Raw genomic sequence first — 17,871 nt, 5'->3', positions numbered from 1 at the left:
ACCTGTTAGATGTAGGAGGTTCTTGTATGCATGGAGTGAATGGACGAAATCAGCTATATAGTAAAGTTGATCAAATATAAGGTGTAATTGCTCAGACTAAAAAGGAGAGAGTAATAGTTAGAAGCAACGTATTAAAAATACTAAAAGTAGTTAAAAGTAAAGAATGCACTTAAAGTATGGATTTCCCTTTAAAGTGCTTATGTGCTGTATTGAGGAAATATCATAAATAGATTAATTCAAATGTGCTATCTATAGTGATATAGTCATAGAATAGCCCTTGGAAATAGTGCTCAAAGGTACTTAATGAGAAGCTACCTGGAAGTGAAACTTGGTACCTTTACAGGCATTATGGTAAAAAGTCCCAGTAGTTAGCAATGACTTCTAATTGGAAAAATGAGAAATTGCTGATAAACTTTTAGCCTTCTAACTACCATTAATCCCCAGTAACCTACCCGTTGTCTTGGGGTCATACTTGATTCACCCCCCCACATCCAATCACTGGCTCGCTCTTGTTATCTACACCTCAAAAACATTTCTAGAATTCAACCTCTTCTTTCTTTCGATTCTGCATAAACTCTTACTGTTGCTCCTATTGATTTTGTCTGGACTATTGTAACTCTCCATTAATCGGTCTCCCTCTTACTAAACTCTCCCCTCTCCAATCTGTCTTGAATGCTGCAGCCAGGATCATATTCCTCACCAACTGTTACACTGATACCTCTACCTTGTGCGAGTCATTACACTGGCTACCCATCCACTCCAGAGTGCAATATAAACCTATCACTCTCACCCACAAAGCCCTCCACGGTTAGGCACCACCCTACATTACCTCCCTTGTCTCAGCCTACCACCCTACCCGTGCCCCACTTTTATGCTAATGACCTAAGGTTAACATCCTCAATAATCAGAATCTCCCTCTCCCGTCTCACTTTTTAAATGCTGCGTCAATTCTTTGGAATACACCACTCAGGATAATACAATTAATCCCCAATACCCACAGTTTTAAGTGTGCCCTAAAATTGCATTTCTTCAGACTGGCCTACCTCCTTAACACATTTATCTATCTATCCCTGTGTTGCCCATTCAAACTTTTTTTCATAACCAGGACCATTGTATCATCGGTTCTCACACCCTATATGCATTTAATAGCCCTCTGTGTCTGTACTTTTACATATTCTGGCTGATAATTGGTTCATGCAGTATTACATGAACACCTGATTTATTACATTCTGGCTGGTCAGAACAATGAAAGCAATTGTTGCCATTTACCTTTCATGTCTCCTCTATTTCCTCATAGACTGTAAGCTTGCCATCAGGACCCTCATTCCTCTTGGTATCTGTTGTTTATGTGATTATTGCTATGTTGTAATGTCTATTGTCTGTACATGTCCCCTCTAAAATGTAAAGTGCTGCGGAATATGTTGGCGCTATAGAAATATTATTATCTTCCTAACAAAAAAATTATATTTTAAAAGTGATGATGTAATGTAGACATGTGGGAAATGTTATTTATTGACTATTTTGTGTGATATAACTCTCTGGTTTAAGGGTAACCATTAAAAGTTTGAATATTGTGAAATTTTCACCAAAATTCTGATATTTTTACAAATATACGCAAAAAAATATCGACCAAATGTCAACGGAACACTGGGATCCGTTGAAGCATTCTAGAGTTATTACCACATAAAGTGAAACTCATCAGAATTCTAAAATTTGGCCTGGTCATGAAGGTGGAACCAGGCTGGGGGGTGAAGGGGTTAAAGTGTGACTAATTGAATGTGCTAATTTATTTTATGCGTTGCAAGTGTGTTGCTTATTTATAGTATTTTGATAAAGTAGAATGAATTGTATTCTTGTTTTTTATTAAAAAATAAACAAAATGTATTTCCCTTAAAAGTAATGCAGTTTGGAAAAGGAAAGTCTTGCTCCTATCGGTTTCTTACCAAAGGTCAACAGTGGATCTGGCTTCAGACTCATTACTATATTACTTACCATCAATGGAATTCCAAGCCCGAATTCATTGTTTGCACTCATTCTGTTGTGAGGTACAGTATTTTATGCAGCATTTTCTGTGAGTTTCCACCTTCAAAAGGAGTCTGATCTGTATTAAAGTAAGTACATGTCTTTGGAAGGAACCTCATGCTAAGATGATACCTTTAGTATGCACTTGATAATATTTGGAGAAAACATTCTTTAGGTTCATATACACTACAGGTGCAAAGAACACCATGAGCAGGGCAATGCCCTCTGCATTGCCCTTCCTCTACCAGTTTTGCCAGCTAGCTCTGCCCCCACTGCATTGCTTGACAGTGTTGAGTTAACAAAGGAAAATTTTGGAACATAAAGTTTCTCTCCCCCCAACTATCCAAATGATCTTTAAACTAAACCCATACTTACTTTAAGGCCTCGCTCACACAAGCGTATAACACGACCGAGTGCTATGTGATGTTTTATCGGATAGCACTTGGCCCAGTGTTATTCTATGGGGCAGAGCGGATCAGCAATTATTTTCACATGACGATTCGGCATCAGAAAAAAAATTGCAGTGAGACTCATCTCACACGCACCCATACAAGTTTATGCTCAAAATTACATGGCGTCGTTCTGACAATGAATATTATGGAAATATATTGTGTGTATTGATGCCAGTAGATATACTGTGGCATACAATTTTAGAAAATATTAATATTAATAGCTGGTAATGGATTTTAGGTAATATTACATGCATGTTACTCTTTAAACTAACATTATGTTATTTAAAAAGCAGTTATGCAGATGTTCGAGTGGAAAGGAGACAAAAAATGAATATATATATTACCTCATCAGAAGCCATTGTCACATCCTCACTAAAGGTACTAATTCTATTTTTATATTCAAATGCGTGATTGACGTGCTAAAGGTACTCGTCTCTGTTGCCGAGCTTTAATACTGTGCTGATTTGTTGAAATATGTTTGGTGCAACAACTCCATTCCTGTCTATGAGTGTTTAGTTGCTAGATTTGTATGCTGTTCATAAATTTAGAACAAAAAAAAACTCCCAAAGGCTCACACAGGGAGAGCATGTGACTGTATTTCCTATTTTCCTGTGTCTGTGTATGAGAGAAGCAGCCTGCTGCAGATGCTGCACAGAGAGAGACACACAAGTGATTTATTCCTGATCTATTAAGCTTATCATATATTGCTCCTGATTGTTTCTGAAAAAAGAGGCTCTGCTGTTACACGCTTGGAGAGTAGACTGAATAATCCGCTGGCAACATGTTTTATTACTGGTACACACACAGAAAAAATACATCAATGTATCAAAAAAGTGTAAAAAAAAAAAAAAAATTACAAAATGCTATTAAGTGAGAAATGGAAAGTGTGTGATTTCAGCCTAAGGCCGCATTCAGATAACTAAAACCTGAGCCAGTCCTGACTGCGTTATTGAGATGGAGTAGTGTTGTCCATTTCTGACATTTTTCTCACGTGGACTACTGGTCCATACGAAAAATTGTTGGTGTCCACGGGCACTCTGGTTATTATAGTGTCAGTGTGCGGTCTGTCGGGCACATGGACGGCATCCTGACTGAAAATATGGCATGGAAACCAAAGCTCACCAGGTGTCTGGTTTTACCATTGTTATCAAGCACAAGGTGGCACGAGATTTCATTATAAGAAACATACATTTTTATTAGAAAATTGTCTTAAAACATAATTAAAATCAGGAACAGGTGCTAGAAAGAAAAGGGACTGGGGCTCTTAAATATAATGAAAGCTACACAGGTAGACAGTAGATGTGTGGCCTGATTACATTCTATCATGCATGGAGGTTAAACAATAGTAGATAAGTGAAATTTAGGTCATTAGAAAAAATCCAATGCAAATTGCATATCATAAAGCTGGAAAGCCCAACTTTTAGGGTCAGTTCACACTAAGTTTTTTTTTTTCTGCAGCAAAACCTGATCTTGTGTCAGGAAAGATGCTGCAGAAAAAAAAGCATATTTCCTTGTCTTTTTGTGCATTTTTTTTTTTGTTTTTTGCTGTGGTTTCGGCATGCTAGATTTTTTTCTTGTGCATACTGATAAAGTTTAGTGTTGAAAAAAAGTCCTATTCCATATGTGGGGAAGGTGACCTGATGGACGGACTTGTCAGTAAGAAGAAGGGATGGTTTGTGCACTGTAGGCGTATGTTTGTAATTACACTAGGGAAACAGCTGGGAAAAGTGTAGATTAAGTGCAGTATCTTGGGTTGACCACAAGATGGCAGGGGAGAGCGTGAGTTAAGGACGTGACAGCAGCTTATGGCTTTAGAAACCGTTGGTCATGCAGGGGCGGAGTTATAGAGAACCAGGAAAGTTATAAATAGGACAGGAGGGTTCCAGAAAGTTCCAGTCCCGGGTGGTGCTCAAGAGGAGAGGAGTCTGTGACGGAGTGTGTGTTGTGTGGAGAGCTTAACTAGGGGGACTGAGGAGAAGGGAAGTCAGTGGGGTGGCCCCGAAACGAACAACCACAGAACAGACGAGGCCCCGGGGGTACCAAATTGATGACGACCTCTGACCGGTGAATTGCTGGTGGTGGAAAGGCCTAGGGCAGCCCCAGTGGTTGAGCCTTAAAGAAACATCACTACGACAGAAGAGAAGTACAGGTACCCAGGCCTAAATACGGAGAGGTGTGGAAGTGCTGCGGTGTATTGCTGAGGTTGTCAGGAAGACAGCCAATAAACTCGGACCTGTTGTACCTAAAATCTGCCTCCGTCTCGTGTCTTTATCTTTTGTTCGCGGTGAGTAGGGGACCACCCCCCCAGTCTGGCCTAACCCTCCTACACACAGAATCAGGTTTTGGTACAAAAAACACAGCAAAACATGATACCTGTGCGTTTTCAGCGTTTTTTATCACCCATTCAAGTCAATAGGTGAAAAACGCTGGAAAAACTCTGAAAGAAGTGACATGCTCTATGTCCAGAAAACCACGCAGAACATAAAATACTGATAACAAAAAAAACAATGTGTTCGCATGAGATTTCTGAAATATGATAGGCTTTGCTGGTACTTTAAAATGCAGCTGAAAATTAGCATAAAAAAAATTATTAAAAAAATCTCTTCAAAAAAGCCTAGTATGAACTTAGCATGAGGTTGGTCTCAAACGTCCAGATAATTCCGGCACTGTAAAAAATGGTACCGGAGCTATCCGTGTCCGTGTGGATATGTGGAACCTCCGTGTGGCACATGTGTGGCAACCGTGTGCCACATCAGGACCACACGAACAGCCACCAGGGAAGAAGCGACTCAGTAAGCGCTGTTCCCCGACGGCTGGTGCTGACCGCGGCTGTTATTCTTCTGACCTGCTCTGCCGGCAACAGCAAGCAGGAGAGAAGAATGAAAAAAAAAACCCGACGTGGGGTCCCCCTTATATTTGTAACCAACCCGGCGAAACTCACAGCTGGGGGCTGCTATTTTCAGGCTGGTAAGGGGCCATTGATCTTGGCCCCCCACAGCCTATAAAAAGAAGCCCCAAGCTGCCCAGAAAAGGCGCATCTATTAGATGCGCCTATTCTGGAGCTTTGTGGGGTACTTCCCACTTGCCTTGTAGCAGTGGCAAGTGGGGTTATTAAGGGGTTAATGCCACCTTTCTATTGTAAGGTGACATTAAGCCTGGGTTAGTAATGGAGAAGTGTCAATAAGACACCTATCCATTATTTATCCTATTGTAATTAAAGGGTTAAATAAACACACACACAATTAGAACAAAGTATTTTAATGAAAGGATACACTACACACATTGTTTAAAGCTTTATTACACTCCTAATTCCATAGCGACGCCATCGTTCTCCTGTAAAAACGTTTAAAATAATAAACCAAAAATATATATTAACTGTCCAGCGCTCAGTCATGTCCCACGGCGTAATCCATCTCAGGGGTTAATCAGTTTACAGGCGGAGCGCTGCTAACACAGACACTCTGACTGTAAACTACTGTAGAATGAATGGAAGCAGAGCGCAGACTCAGTGATGAGCGGTGACGTCACCGCTAGTTACTGAGCATGCACCTGCTGCTTCCATTCATTCTACAGAAATGATGATAGAAATGTGAAATCTGCATCAAATAAAAGGAAAACCCTCCCAGTTTTCAGTTTTTCAGAATCCATGACTAAAGTGCTATGTAAATATCGGCGTGTTTATAACGAAGCGCCACCACATAGGAATAACATTACTCGGTGAGATAAGCCGTTGAAGGAAACCACCAGTTTGGTGGAGAAACCTCGTTCTGGTAGGCCATCAGTCAGTGATGAGTTTGTAGAGACTATGTGGGATAGCTACCTAAGGAGCCCTAAAAAATCTGTGCGTGCGTGTGCTCGACAATTACACCTAAGCAAGACTACAGTTCATAAGGTGTTAAAGAAACATCTCTCTATTACGGGGTACAAATTGCGGCTGTTGCACGCAGTCAAACCGGCGGATAGACCCAAACGATGCGCGTTTGCTACAGATATGCTTCATGAGATCGACAATGATGTCAGATTTTTGCAGAAGATTGTGCTTAGCGATGAGGCGACCTTCCATATCTGTGGACATATTCATCGTCATAATGACCGAATATGGGCTGCTGAACATCCTCATGCCTACGTTGAGTATGAATGTAACACCCCTAAAGTGAACATGTGGTGTGGCCTGATGCATGATAAGATGATAGACCCATTTTTTTTCGCACAGCAGTCTGTGACGGCAAACACATATCTTGACATATTGGAATTGTATGCAGTGCCACAATTTCCAGAAGGTGTCATTTTTCAACAGGACGGCGCTCCTCCACACTACACCACCATTGTTTGTGAGTTTCTGGATAGAACATTCCCCCAGCGGTGGATGGGCAGGGCTTCTGTCAAGCCATGGCCACCACGATCCCCGTATCTGACGCCATTAGACTTTTACTTTTGGGGTTATGTGAAGCAACATGTGTACATTGAACGTATCAACGACATTAATCACTTAAAACAGAGAATCACAGACGTTATTCACTGTTACACCAGACGTCGTTACCCGTGTGTGGCAAGAACTTCACTATCGGTTGGATGTGTGTAGGGCAACAAATGGAGCCCACATCAAACTGCACTGTATAGGTATGAAACTGGGAGAGTTTTTCTTTTATTTGGAGCAGATTTCATATTTCTATCATCTTTTGTTGCTTTCCAGTGACTGGTCAAAAGTGCGCCATGACTTTACGGACACACTGTATTAACATTTTAGTTTATCACCTGAATAAACTAAACACACGAAGCAGAATTTTCACAATATAATCTTTCAAACAATTCAATATTTGAGTATTTAGAAATATCAAGTTTATAATATGGGAGAATGTTATATTGTTTTAATGACAACCATTTTAGCAGATCTCTGACTTGAGGAAAAATGCAAACACACTCAGCAGATGAAACATAAAATGATGTGGGATGTAATTGAAGTATCCCTTTATAATCCTAATACGCCTACGCCTATGGGTGGATTTTTGGCTGTGATGTAAATGTTGATGGCCTGTCATCTACTAGTTATACAAACAATTACTGTAACTAGGTGTGATTTTTGCTTTGTGAAAAGTTAGAAATGTAGTGATCTTTCAGCTGGAAAAAAAATGCTACAATTATATTTTTTTTATTTTGCAGCAGTAATAAAACAAATATATGTTTTCTCTAGTTGGATACCATTATTTCATTATCTACTATCTATTTGCCTAGAAATTATTATACATTAAATTCTATTCATTGTTTTAGGTAGCAGTCTCTGTCTGAAGGGAACCTGTCTATTGATTCATGCTGCCCGAACCTTGTCCAGCATGAATTAAAGCCTGGCTGCACGAATGCATAGGAATTGTGATCTAAGTCGAGTGTTCATGTGTTCACTATGGGCAGAGTAAAGTAATCTGCCTGCAGAACAAATTCATCAGGCAAACCTGTCATGAGATTCATCCTGCCTGAACAATGGGCAGCATGAGTCAGATACTTGCAGCCCTGTGCATTATGTGTTAGGGCAGGTGCAGAAGGCCGTATACACAGGTATACACAGGTCTTCAAGGGTAAAATTGTTTGCAAAGAGGTGATTTTTATATACTTTCAATAGCTGAATTCAGTAAAAATATAGAAAAAAATTCCATTAAGTACTGTTTTTTTTCACAAACACTGACTCCATAGGCATTTTCTTGCACCAAACTTAGAGCCATTTGCATGACCTTTGGTGGATGATTTTGGTGTCATTAGATTGCCACTAGAGTTGAGCGACTTTTGGTTTTTTAGGGTCGCGTTTCGTTTCGTGAAACCCGACTTTTCCAAAAGTCGGGTCGAGCAAGATCGTCCGATTATAGGGAAAAGTCGGGGTCGTCCCGAAACACGAAACCCAATGTAAGTCAATGGGGAATAAAAGTCGGCAGTGAGAGGAGGACAGGAAACACACCTACAGTGCCCATTTGAATGCCAAAAGCATCAATTCTTCTTACTTAAGCTTGTCAACCTTAATTAACTTCATAATACAAGTTACGCACTGAAAAATGGGGGTTATTTGGCTAAAGTTGTGGGGGGGGAGGGCTGGCTGCAGGTTTTCATGTGCCCTGGGCGAAAGAGCGCCCCTTTAACACATACCACAACTCATCATGCTCCGATACGGCAGAGAAATAGCGGTATAGTACAATGAAAAATACCTCACTTTTTACATCTCATGACGAGGCCCATCTATTTCTCCATACAGAATCATTGGTCCCATATAATGTTTGAAACAGTATATGATGAGCTCCACATAATGCTACAGTATATGTTGGTCCCCATGGATGAAGCTCCACTGTCTTATGGGCCCAAATAATGCTCCAAACATAATGGGCCCCATTTCTAATGCTCTAGTGTATAATGGGCCCTGTAAATGCTGCTCCAGTGTCTGATGTCCACCTTTGGAATGTTCCAGTGTATGGTGGGCCCCATCTATCATTCTCCAGAGTATAGTGCTCCCCAAAAATTGCTGTCCCAACATTGAAAACAATCAAATAAGTCTCCTCGCTAGGGAATCCCTGTACTTCTCTGGATTCCTCGTCGTCCCCATCTTCCATCTCACTGCACAGTATTTCAACTTTGCAAGTGCTGTGATCCTGGGCAAGCAGGGGGGGCCCACTCGTTGGCGACGGCACTGGCACAGGGCCCATGATAGTACGGTGGTGTGTCTGATGGCGGGTGGGCCGAACCTGCACTTTCATCTGCAGCTTCCTCTTTGTCACCGTGTAAGATGGAACTGTATATGGGAAGGGTAACCTGAGTTTCATCAGGGTCAGATTCAGGTCGTGTAGCGTGCGAGGGGAATGTAGTGGTCTGGGTCAATGTACCAGCAGATTCATCGAGCAGTGGCTGGGCATCAGTGCACTTGTGTCGCCCCCAGGAGTACGGTCGCCACAGTGGCATTACCTTCTTCCTAGGGAGTGTGATGTCATGCTTGGGAGCAACGAAGGATCTCTCTAGCAGGTTAACTGATTGGGCGGCGTTATTCCCACGAGTCATGACCCTCCAAACAGCGTTCATGAAGGCAAAGTGTTTGTTTTACGTGGGCAGTATGGTTGCAAAGCTGAACCTTAAAGGAATGTCCAGAAGGGCACCACCAGGAGTGGAGCCTACGGTTAAATTCGACTCCACCTGGGAAACCTCAACCATGCCAGCTACAGAACAGATGCACACATTGCAAGCTTAATTCCGTTAACGAACGAGACTCCGTCATGCCCCGCGGTCCGAGTCCGGCTTACTAGAGGGACACGTGAGGCTCTGGCACATGAGATTGGCCAATAACTGGTGTGTCATGCCCTTACATGTCCGTGGCTGCATGTGCGCTACACTGAAAAGGCCAGCGTTTGTCGCTTACGGGTGCAGATAACCCACTGAACAACGTTAGTGATGGGGATCACTGATTACAATTATTACCCGCGAACGATGATTTCCCAGTAAGTGCAGGTCAACCGCAGTTCCGGAATTAGACCTAACCGTCATTCCTGAAAAAATTAAAAACTTACGTGTGCAAACCACAGGTGCTGTAGCTTGCTTAACAGCTCGCCAGCCGTTCTCACGCCCAGTATGGATTACACGTGATTGCACAAAGGTGAGAAAGGGTACCGTATCCCCAGATAACATGTATGGATAGCGTACACATTCAAAATATATGTCTATACATCAGGAGGCAGGCTCAGACTGTGTTAGGCCCAGTATGGATTGCACGTGATTGCACAAAGGTTAGAAAGGGTACCGTATCCCCAGATAACATGTATGGATAGCGAACACATTCAAAATATATGTCTCAGGAGGCAGGCTCAGACGGTGTTAGGCCCAGTATGGATTGCACGTGATTGCACAAAGGTTAGAAAGGGTACCATATCCCCAGATAACATGTATAGATAGCGTACACATTCAAAATATATGTCTCAGGAGGCAGGCTCAGACGGTGTCAGGCCCAGTATGGATTGCACGTGATTGCACAAAGGTTAGAAAGGGTACCGTATTCCCAGATAACATGTATGGATAGCGTACACATTCAAAATATATGTCTCTGGAGGCAGGCTCAGACGGTGTCAGGCCCAGTATGGATTGCAAGTGATTGCACAAAGGTTAGAAAGGGTACCGTATCCCCAGATAACATGTATGGATAGCGTACACATTCAAAATATATGTCTCAGGAGGCAGACTCAGATGGTGTTAGGCCCAGTATGGATTGCACGTGATTGCACAAAGGTTTGAAAGGGTACCGTTTCCCCGGATAACATGTATGGATAGCGTACACATTCAAAATATATGTCTCAGGAGGCAGGCTCAGACGGTGTTAGGCCCAGTATGGATTGCACGTGATTGCACAAAGGTTAGAAAGGGTACCGTATCCCCAGATAACATGTATGGATAGCGTACACATTCAAAATATATGTCTCAGGAGGCAGGCTCAGACGGTGTCAGGCCCAGTATGGATTGCACGTGATTGCACAAAGGTTAGAAAGGGTACCGTATCCCCAGATAACATGTATGGATAGCGTACACATTCAAAATATATGTCTCAGGAGGCAGGCTCAGACGGTGTCAGGCCCAGTATGGATTGCACGTGATTGCACAAAGGTTAGAAAGGGTACCGTATCCCCGGATAACATGTATGGATAGCGTACACATTCAAAATATATGTCTCAGGAGGCAGGCTCAGACGGTGTTAGGCCCAGTATGGATTGCACGTGATTGCACAAAGGTTAGAAAGGGTACCGTATCCCCAGATAACATGTATGGATAGCGTACACATTCAAAATATATGTCTCAGGAGGCAGGCTCAGATGGTGTCAGGCCCAGTATGGATTGCACGTGATTGCACAAAGGTTAGAAAGGGTACCGTATCCCCAGATAACATGTATGGATAGCGTACACATTCAAAATATATGTCTCAGGAGGCAGGCTCAGACGGTGTCAGGCCCAGTATGGATTGCACGTGATTGCACAAAGGTTAGAAAGGGTACCGTATCCCCAGATAACATGTATGGATAGCGTACACATTCAAAATATATGTCTCAGGAGGCAGGCTCAGATGGTGTTAGGCCCAGTATGGATTGCACGTGATTGCACAAAGGTTTGAAAGGGTACCGTTTCCCCGGATAACATGTATGGATAGCGTACACATTCAAAATATATGTCTCAGGAGGCAGGCTCAGACGGTGTCAGGCCCAGTATGGATTGCACGTGATTGCACAAAGGTTAGAAAGGGTACCGTATCCCCAGATAACATGTATGGATAGCGTACACATTCAAAATATATGTCTCAGGAGGCAGGCTCAGACGGTGTTAGGCCCAGTATGGATTGCACGTGATTGCACAAAGGTTAGAAAGGGTACCGTTTCCCCGGATAACATGTATGGATAGCGTACACATTCAAAATATATGTCTCAGGAGGCAGGCTCAGACGGTGTCAGGCACAGTATGGATTTGACGGCCCAGATTACACAGCGGAGGAGCAGGGAGAGGTAAAGATTGCAAATGCTGGGGCCCTGCCCAAGCAAGGGGGGCCCACTCGTGGGCGTCGGTACTGGCACTGGGCCCCTCATAGTACAGCGGTGTGTCTGACGGCGGGTGTGCACCACCACCGTCAGAGACACTTGATTGCACTATGAGGGACCCTGTGCCAGTGCCCGCGCCCAAGAGTCGGCCTACCCACCTGTCCAGGTCAACGGCACTCGCACGGTGTCGTGCGCTAGGTGGTGACCCCGGCCATGGGGGGGGAGGCAGCACAGTTAGGGAGTTTTAGAAAGTGGCATATGTTGATGTTGGACATTCAGCCGATGCAAAAGGCGAAATAGGTGAAGTCCCAGGAAGAGGTGGACCAAAGCAAGCCATTTTTCTGTCACCCTATGTGTCATCAGGGGAAGGTGGGACAAAATCCTTGGAAACCCATGCATGGTTCATTTTAATGAAGGTTAGATCATCCACATTTTGGGTTGACAGACGGGTCCTTTTTTCTGTCAGGATTGATCCAGCTGCACTGAAGACTCTTTCCGATAGCACACTTGCAGCTGGGCAAGCGAGCTCCTGTAAGGCATATTGGGCCAATTCAGGCCAGGTGTCCAGTTTAGCGGCCCAATAGTCAAAGGGGAATGACCTGTGTGGGAGAACATCGATATGGGAGGAAAAGTAGTTTGTAACCATAGTTGACAACTGCTGTCTCCTGTCACTTTCCATCGATGCAGTATTACCAGTTGTGTGAGCGGTATTTGAAAAATCAGTCCACAACATTGTCATGAAACCCCTGTCTCCAACGCCACTTCTGCTGTGTGCACCACGAACACCTCTGCCAAGCTGCCCCCGGCCCGTACGGCTCGTGTGAGAACCATCACCGCTGCTGTGTGCTGGGAATGCCTCAAGCAACCGATTTACCAGAGTTGCTTGTTTATTAGCCAGTATTAGGTCAAGGTTCTCCTGTGGCATGATGTTTTGTAATTTGCCTTTATAGTGTGGATCCAGGATGCTGGCCAACCAGTAGTCGTCATCGTTCATCATTTTGGCAATGCGGGGGTCCCTTTTTAGGATCTGCAAGGCATAATCTGACATGTGGGCCAATGTTCCCGGTGTCAATGATGCACTGCGATTGCTGGGTGGAGGAGCACTTTCTGGCAAATCCACATCCCTCCAGTCACGCACAAACCCTGTACCAGACCTTGCCACACCAACATTTTCACTTGCCCCACGAGATGCATCTTCCTCCCCTAAGTAATCATCCCCATCATCATCCTCCTCCTCCTCTTCTTCCTCCACCTCGTCCAGGAGAGGTCCCTGAGCAGACAATGGCTGAATGTCGTCAAGGATTCCCTCCTCCTCTTCCTCCTCATCAACATTGGCTGCAGACGCCTGCTCCTTAAGGTGTGTCAAAGTTTGCATGAGCAGACGCATAAGTGGGATGCTCATGCTTAGGATGGCGTCGTCTGCGCTTACCAGCCGTGTGCATTCCTCAAAACACTGAAGGACTTTACAGAGGTCTTTCAGCTTCGACCACTGCACACCTGTCAACTCCATGTCTGCTCTCAAAGTGCCTGGCCGTGTATCCTCCCACAAATGCATTATGGCCTGCCTCTGCTCGCACAGCCGCTCCACCATGTGCAGGGTGGAGTTCCACCTTGTTGCAATGTCGATAATGAGGCGGTGGTTGGGAAGGTGGAGCAATCGCTGCAGCTTCTGCATACGTACGGAGAGTACAGGCGACCGGCGGATGTGCGCGCACAGTCTTCGCACCTTCTGGAGCAGGGCTGTTAACTCCGGATAATTTTTGAGGAAGCACTGCACCACCAGGTTCAAGGTGTGAGCCAAGCAAGGTATGTGGCTGAGTTTTGAAAGGGCTATGGCTGCCACAAAATTACGGCCGTTATCACTAACTACCTTGCCTGCCTCAAGATGTACACTGCCCAGCCATGACTCAGTTTGTCGCTTCAAGTACTCGGCCAGCACCTCGGCGGTGTGTCTGTCGCCCAAACACATCATCTGCAACACAGCCTGCTGACGCTTTCCACTAGCTGCTCGATAGGGGGACACATCGTGTGCAACAGTGGCAGCTGCAGATGGAGTGCTCGTACGACTGCGCTCTGTGGACGAGCTTTCGCTTCTGGAGGAGGAGGAGGAGGAGGAGGGTCGAACGCCTACAGCCAACTGTTTCCTATACCGTGGGCTAGGCAGCACTGTCCCACCACCGCTGTCCCCTGTGGACCCTGCATCCACCACATTAACCCAGTGCGCAGTGATGGACACGTAACGGCCCTGGCCATGCCGACTGGACCATGCATCAGTTGTGAGGTGCACCTTTCCGCTCACTGACTGCTTGAGTGCATGGACAATGCGGTCTTTCACATGATGGTGGAGGGCTGGGATGGCTTTGCGAGAGAAGAAGTGGCGACTGGGTAGGTCATAGCGTGGTACTGCATAGGCCATGAGTTCGCGGAAAGCTGTGCTTTCCACCAACCGAAAGGGCATCATCTCAAACGAGATTAGTTTGGCAATGTGGGCGTTCAAACCCAGTGTACGCGGATGAGAGACTGAGTACTTTCTTGACCTACTCCTAGTGTCTGGGAGGGTGAGCTGGACTTGAGAGCTGCATATGGTGGAAGTAGCGGTGGACAGGGCGGACTGAGAGAGGGTTGATGATGGTGATGGAGTTGGTGTTCTTTCTGATGGCCTAGAATCAGTCTTTCGTTGATATAACAGTGCGATTCCCTGACTGCTGTGGCCTTGCAACGACACCTCAACATTTGCTGCTGTGATAACCGGTGGGCTTACAGTGGGGGAAACAATGTAGCGTTGCTGACTACCTTCGTTGTGATCAGTTGCACATGTGGCACTTGAGGTTTGGTGTTGTGTCCACGCTTGCAAGTGCATGCTGGTTAAATGTCTAAGCATGCAACTGGTATTCAAATTTTTCAGATTTTTCCCTCGGCTAAAGGTCTTTGCGCACTTCTTACAGATAACCTTGGCCTGATCATGAGGATTTTGTTCAAAAAAGTGCCACACTGCACTCTTCCTACTTTGGCAGACATTTTGCGGCCTAGCACGCTGTGATCTTTTGACCCTCTGGACAAGCTGTCCAGCAACTCTTTTGATGTTTGGAACCTGTCTTTGGAGTGCTACGGGCCTGCCAGATAACAGCTGTTGCGATGTCGATGTCTGCTGTGGATGCTCCTCATCTGAGCTATTGGAAGCAGCACCCTCTTCCCCCAATGGATGCCAATCTGGGTCAACAACTGGGTCATCCATCACCTCCTCTTCTATGTCATGTGCACCTTCCTCTGTGTCACTGTGTATGGTGGTATAGTGTGCGGGAAGGGGCACCTGAGTCTCATCAGGGTCAGAATCTGGCTCTGTACACTGCGAGGACAATGTAGTGCTCTGAGTGAATGTACCAGCAGAATCATCCATCAGCGGCTGTGCATCAGTGCACTCCATGTCAGATTCATCTTGGCCTGGGTAATTCACCATTTGACTTGATAATCCAGGCATGGTATGTGAAAACAGCTCCATGGAGTAATCAGTAGTATGGCCTGCGTCATCCTTCAATCTTGGTTGGGGTGAAGGACACAAGGAAAGGTGTGGTTCATGAACATGAGCCTCCAATGACGACTCAGTGCTTTTACTTTTTACAACTGAAGAAGAGGAGGCGATAGAGCTGGAGGCTGAGTCAGCAATGTAAGACAAAACTTTTTCCTGATGCTCTGGCTTTAAAAGCGGTTTGCCAACTCCTAGAAAACTAAGCGTTCGAGGCCTTATGTAGCCAGACGATGACGCAGGCTCAACACCTCCTGCATTCGGTCCTATTTTGCTCTTGCCACTACCATCAGATCCACCACCAACACCATCATTACCAGCTGCCAACCCCCGCCCAATTCCACGGCCTCTTCCCACAGCCTTCCTCATTTTTGGTAGAAATGTAGACAAAATCCAACAAACTATATAGTAATGTAAAACAAGGTACAAGGTGTCTATAGGACAGGGGAGATTTTGAATTTCTGCAGACACTTGTGGACACTGGACACTTTTGGATTGTGTGAGGCCCAATGAATATCTGAGCGCTATGTGACAGGCTCGATGGCACAGCTGTGACCAAAGTGACGAGAGGATAAGGGAGATTTTGAATCTCTGCAGACACTTGTGGACACTGGACACTTTTGGATTGTGTGAGGCCCAATGAATATCTGAGCGCTATGTGACAGGCTCGATGGCACAGCTGTGACCAAAGTGACGAGAGGATAAGGGAGATTTTGAATCTCTGCACACACTTTTGGACACTGGACACTTTTGGATTGTGTGAGGCCCAATGAATATCTGAGCGCTATGTGACAGGCTCGATGGCACAGCTGTGACCAAAGTGACGAGAGGATAAGGGAGATTTTGAATCTCTGCACACACTTTTGGACACTGGACACTTGTGGATTGTGTGAGGCCCAATGAATATCTGAGCGCTATGTCACAGGCTCGATGGCACAGCTGTGACCAAAGTGACGAGAGGATAAGGGAGATTTTGAATCTCTGCACACACTTTTGGACACTTGTGGATTGTGTGAGGCCCAATGAATATCTGAGCGCTATGTGACAGGCTCGATGGCACAGCTGTGACCAAAGTGACTACAGGATAAGGGAGATTTTGAATCTCTGCACACACTTTTGGACACTGGACACTTTTGGATTGTGTGAGGCCCAATGAATATCTGAGCGCTATGTGACAGGCTCGATGGCACAGCTGTGACCAAAGTGACGAGAGGATAAGGGAGATTTTGAATCTCTGCACACACTTTTGGACACTGGACACTTGTGGATTGTGTGAGGCCCAATGAATATCTGAGCGCTATGTGACAGGCTCGATGGCACAGCTGTGACCAAAGTGACTACAGGATAAGGGAGATTGGATTGCTTTTAAAAAAGCAGTTTGCGGAGCAGTGCGTAAACAGCAATGCCAGCCTGTCAGGAAGCCTTAAAAGGCAGCCCAACAACCAACACCACTGATACACCACAATATAGCCTCCCCTTGCACTGCACACACAGTGACTTGTGTGTTGTGCAGGCCAAATTGCTAGCAGCAGAAGCAGTTTTTTTTTCTTCTCAGCAGGACAAAAAAAAAAAATTGGGATTGCTTTTAAAAAAGCAGTTTGCGGAGCAGTGGGTAAACAGCAATGCCAGCCTGTCAGGAAGCCTTAAAAGGCAGCCCAACAACCAACACCACTGATACACCACAATATAGCCTCCCCTTGCACTGCACACACAGTGACTTGTGTGTTGTGCAGGCCAAATCGCTAGCAGCAGAAGCAGTTTTTTTGTCTTCTTCCCTGCCTAACGCTCTCCCTACAGAATCAGCAGCAACCTCTCCCTATACTGAGATCGGCAGAAGTAAGATGGCGGTCGGCGTGCACGCCCTTTTATACCCCCTGTGACGCCCACCAAAGCAAGCCAATCACTTGCATGCCCTTCTGAAAGATGGTGGTGACCCCTGCCTATGTCATCACGTTGCCCACAGTGTCCGTGGATCCTGATTGGCTGTAAAAGAGCGCAAAACAAACTTTTGAAACGCGACTTTGGCGCGTAAGTCGCCGACCTCGTGGCCGACCTCATCCTAGGGTCGGGTTTCGTTTCATGAAACCCGACTTTGACAAAAGTCGGCGACTTTTGAAATTTTTCGACCCGTTTCGCTCAACTCTAATTGCCACAGCTCTTTTCACAGTTCACAATGATTTAGCCAGGGACTTGGACCTTCCTAAATATTCTGTCAAACTTTTAGGCTCTAGACTAAAGAAAAAGAACCTACTATCTCCTGGTTCCTGTTTTTCATGGTACAGAAGCAGAGAAAAGGAATTATTTCCATACATTTATCAAGACGGTGCTTTAGTGTATT

General features: G+C 45.0%; 1 protein-coding gene across 3 annotated transcripts in view; it reads left to right on the top strand.

Moving 5' to 3' along the window:
- The window catches only part of NPAS2 (neuronal PAS domain protein 2), a 168,080-nt gene that overhangs the window by 110,550 nt on the left and 39,659 nt on the right, over positions 1 to 17,871 (top strand). For 2 of the 3 annotated variants that reach the window (XM_073590460.1, XM_073590462.1), the window contains exons 11-12: positions 1,898 to 2,045; positions 2,765 to 2,852. In XM_073590460.1, the coding sequence (XP_073446561.1) occupies positions 1,898 to 2,045; positions 2,765 to 2,852 (236 nt within the window). The remainder of the gene's footprint in view (positions 1 to 1,897; positions 2,046 to 2,764; positions 2,853 to 17,871) is intronic. The other variant, XM_073590461.1, reaches the window with a different exon arrangement.

Source organism: Dendrobates tinctorius, unplaced genomic scaffold, assembly GCF_039654945.1.
Source record: "Dendrobates tinctorius isolate UK_male_01 unplaced genomic scaffold, ASM3965494v1 ptg000117l, whole genome shotgun sequence".
Lineage (NCBI taxonomy): Eukaryota > Metazoa > Chordata > Amphibia > Anura > Dendrobatidae > Dendrobates > Dendrobates tinctorius.
Note: the sequence above shows the minus strand (reverse complement) of the source record. Positions and strands in the feature narration are given on the sequence as shown.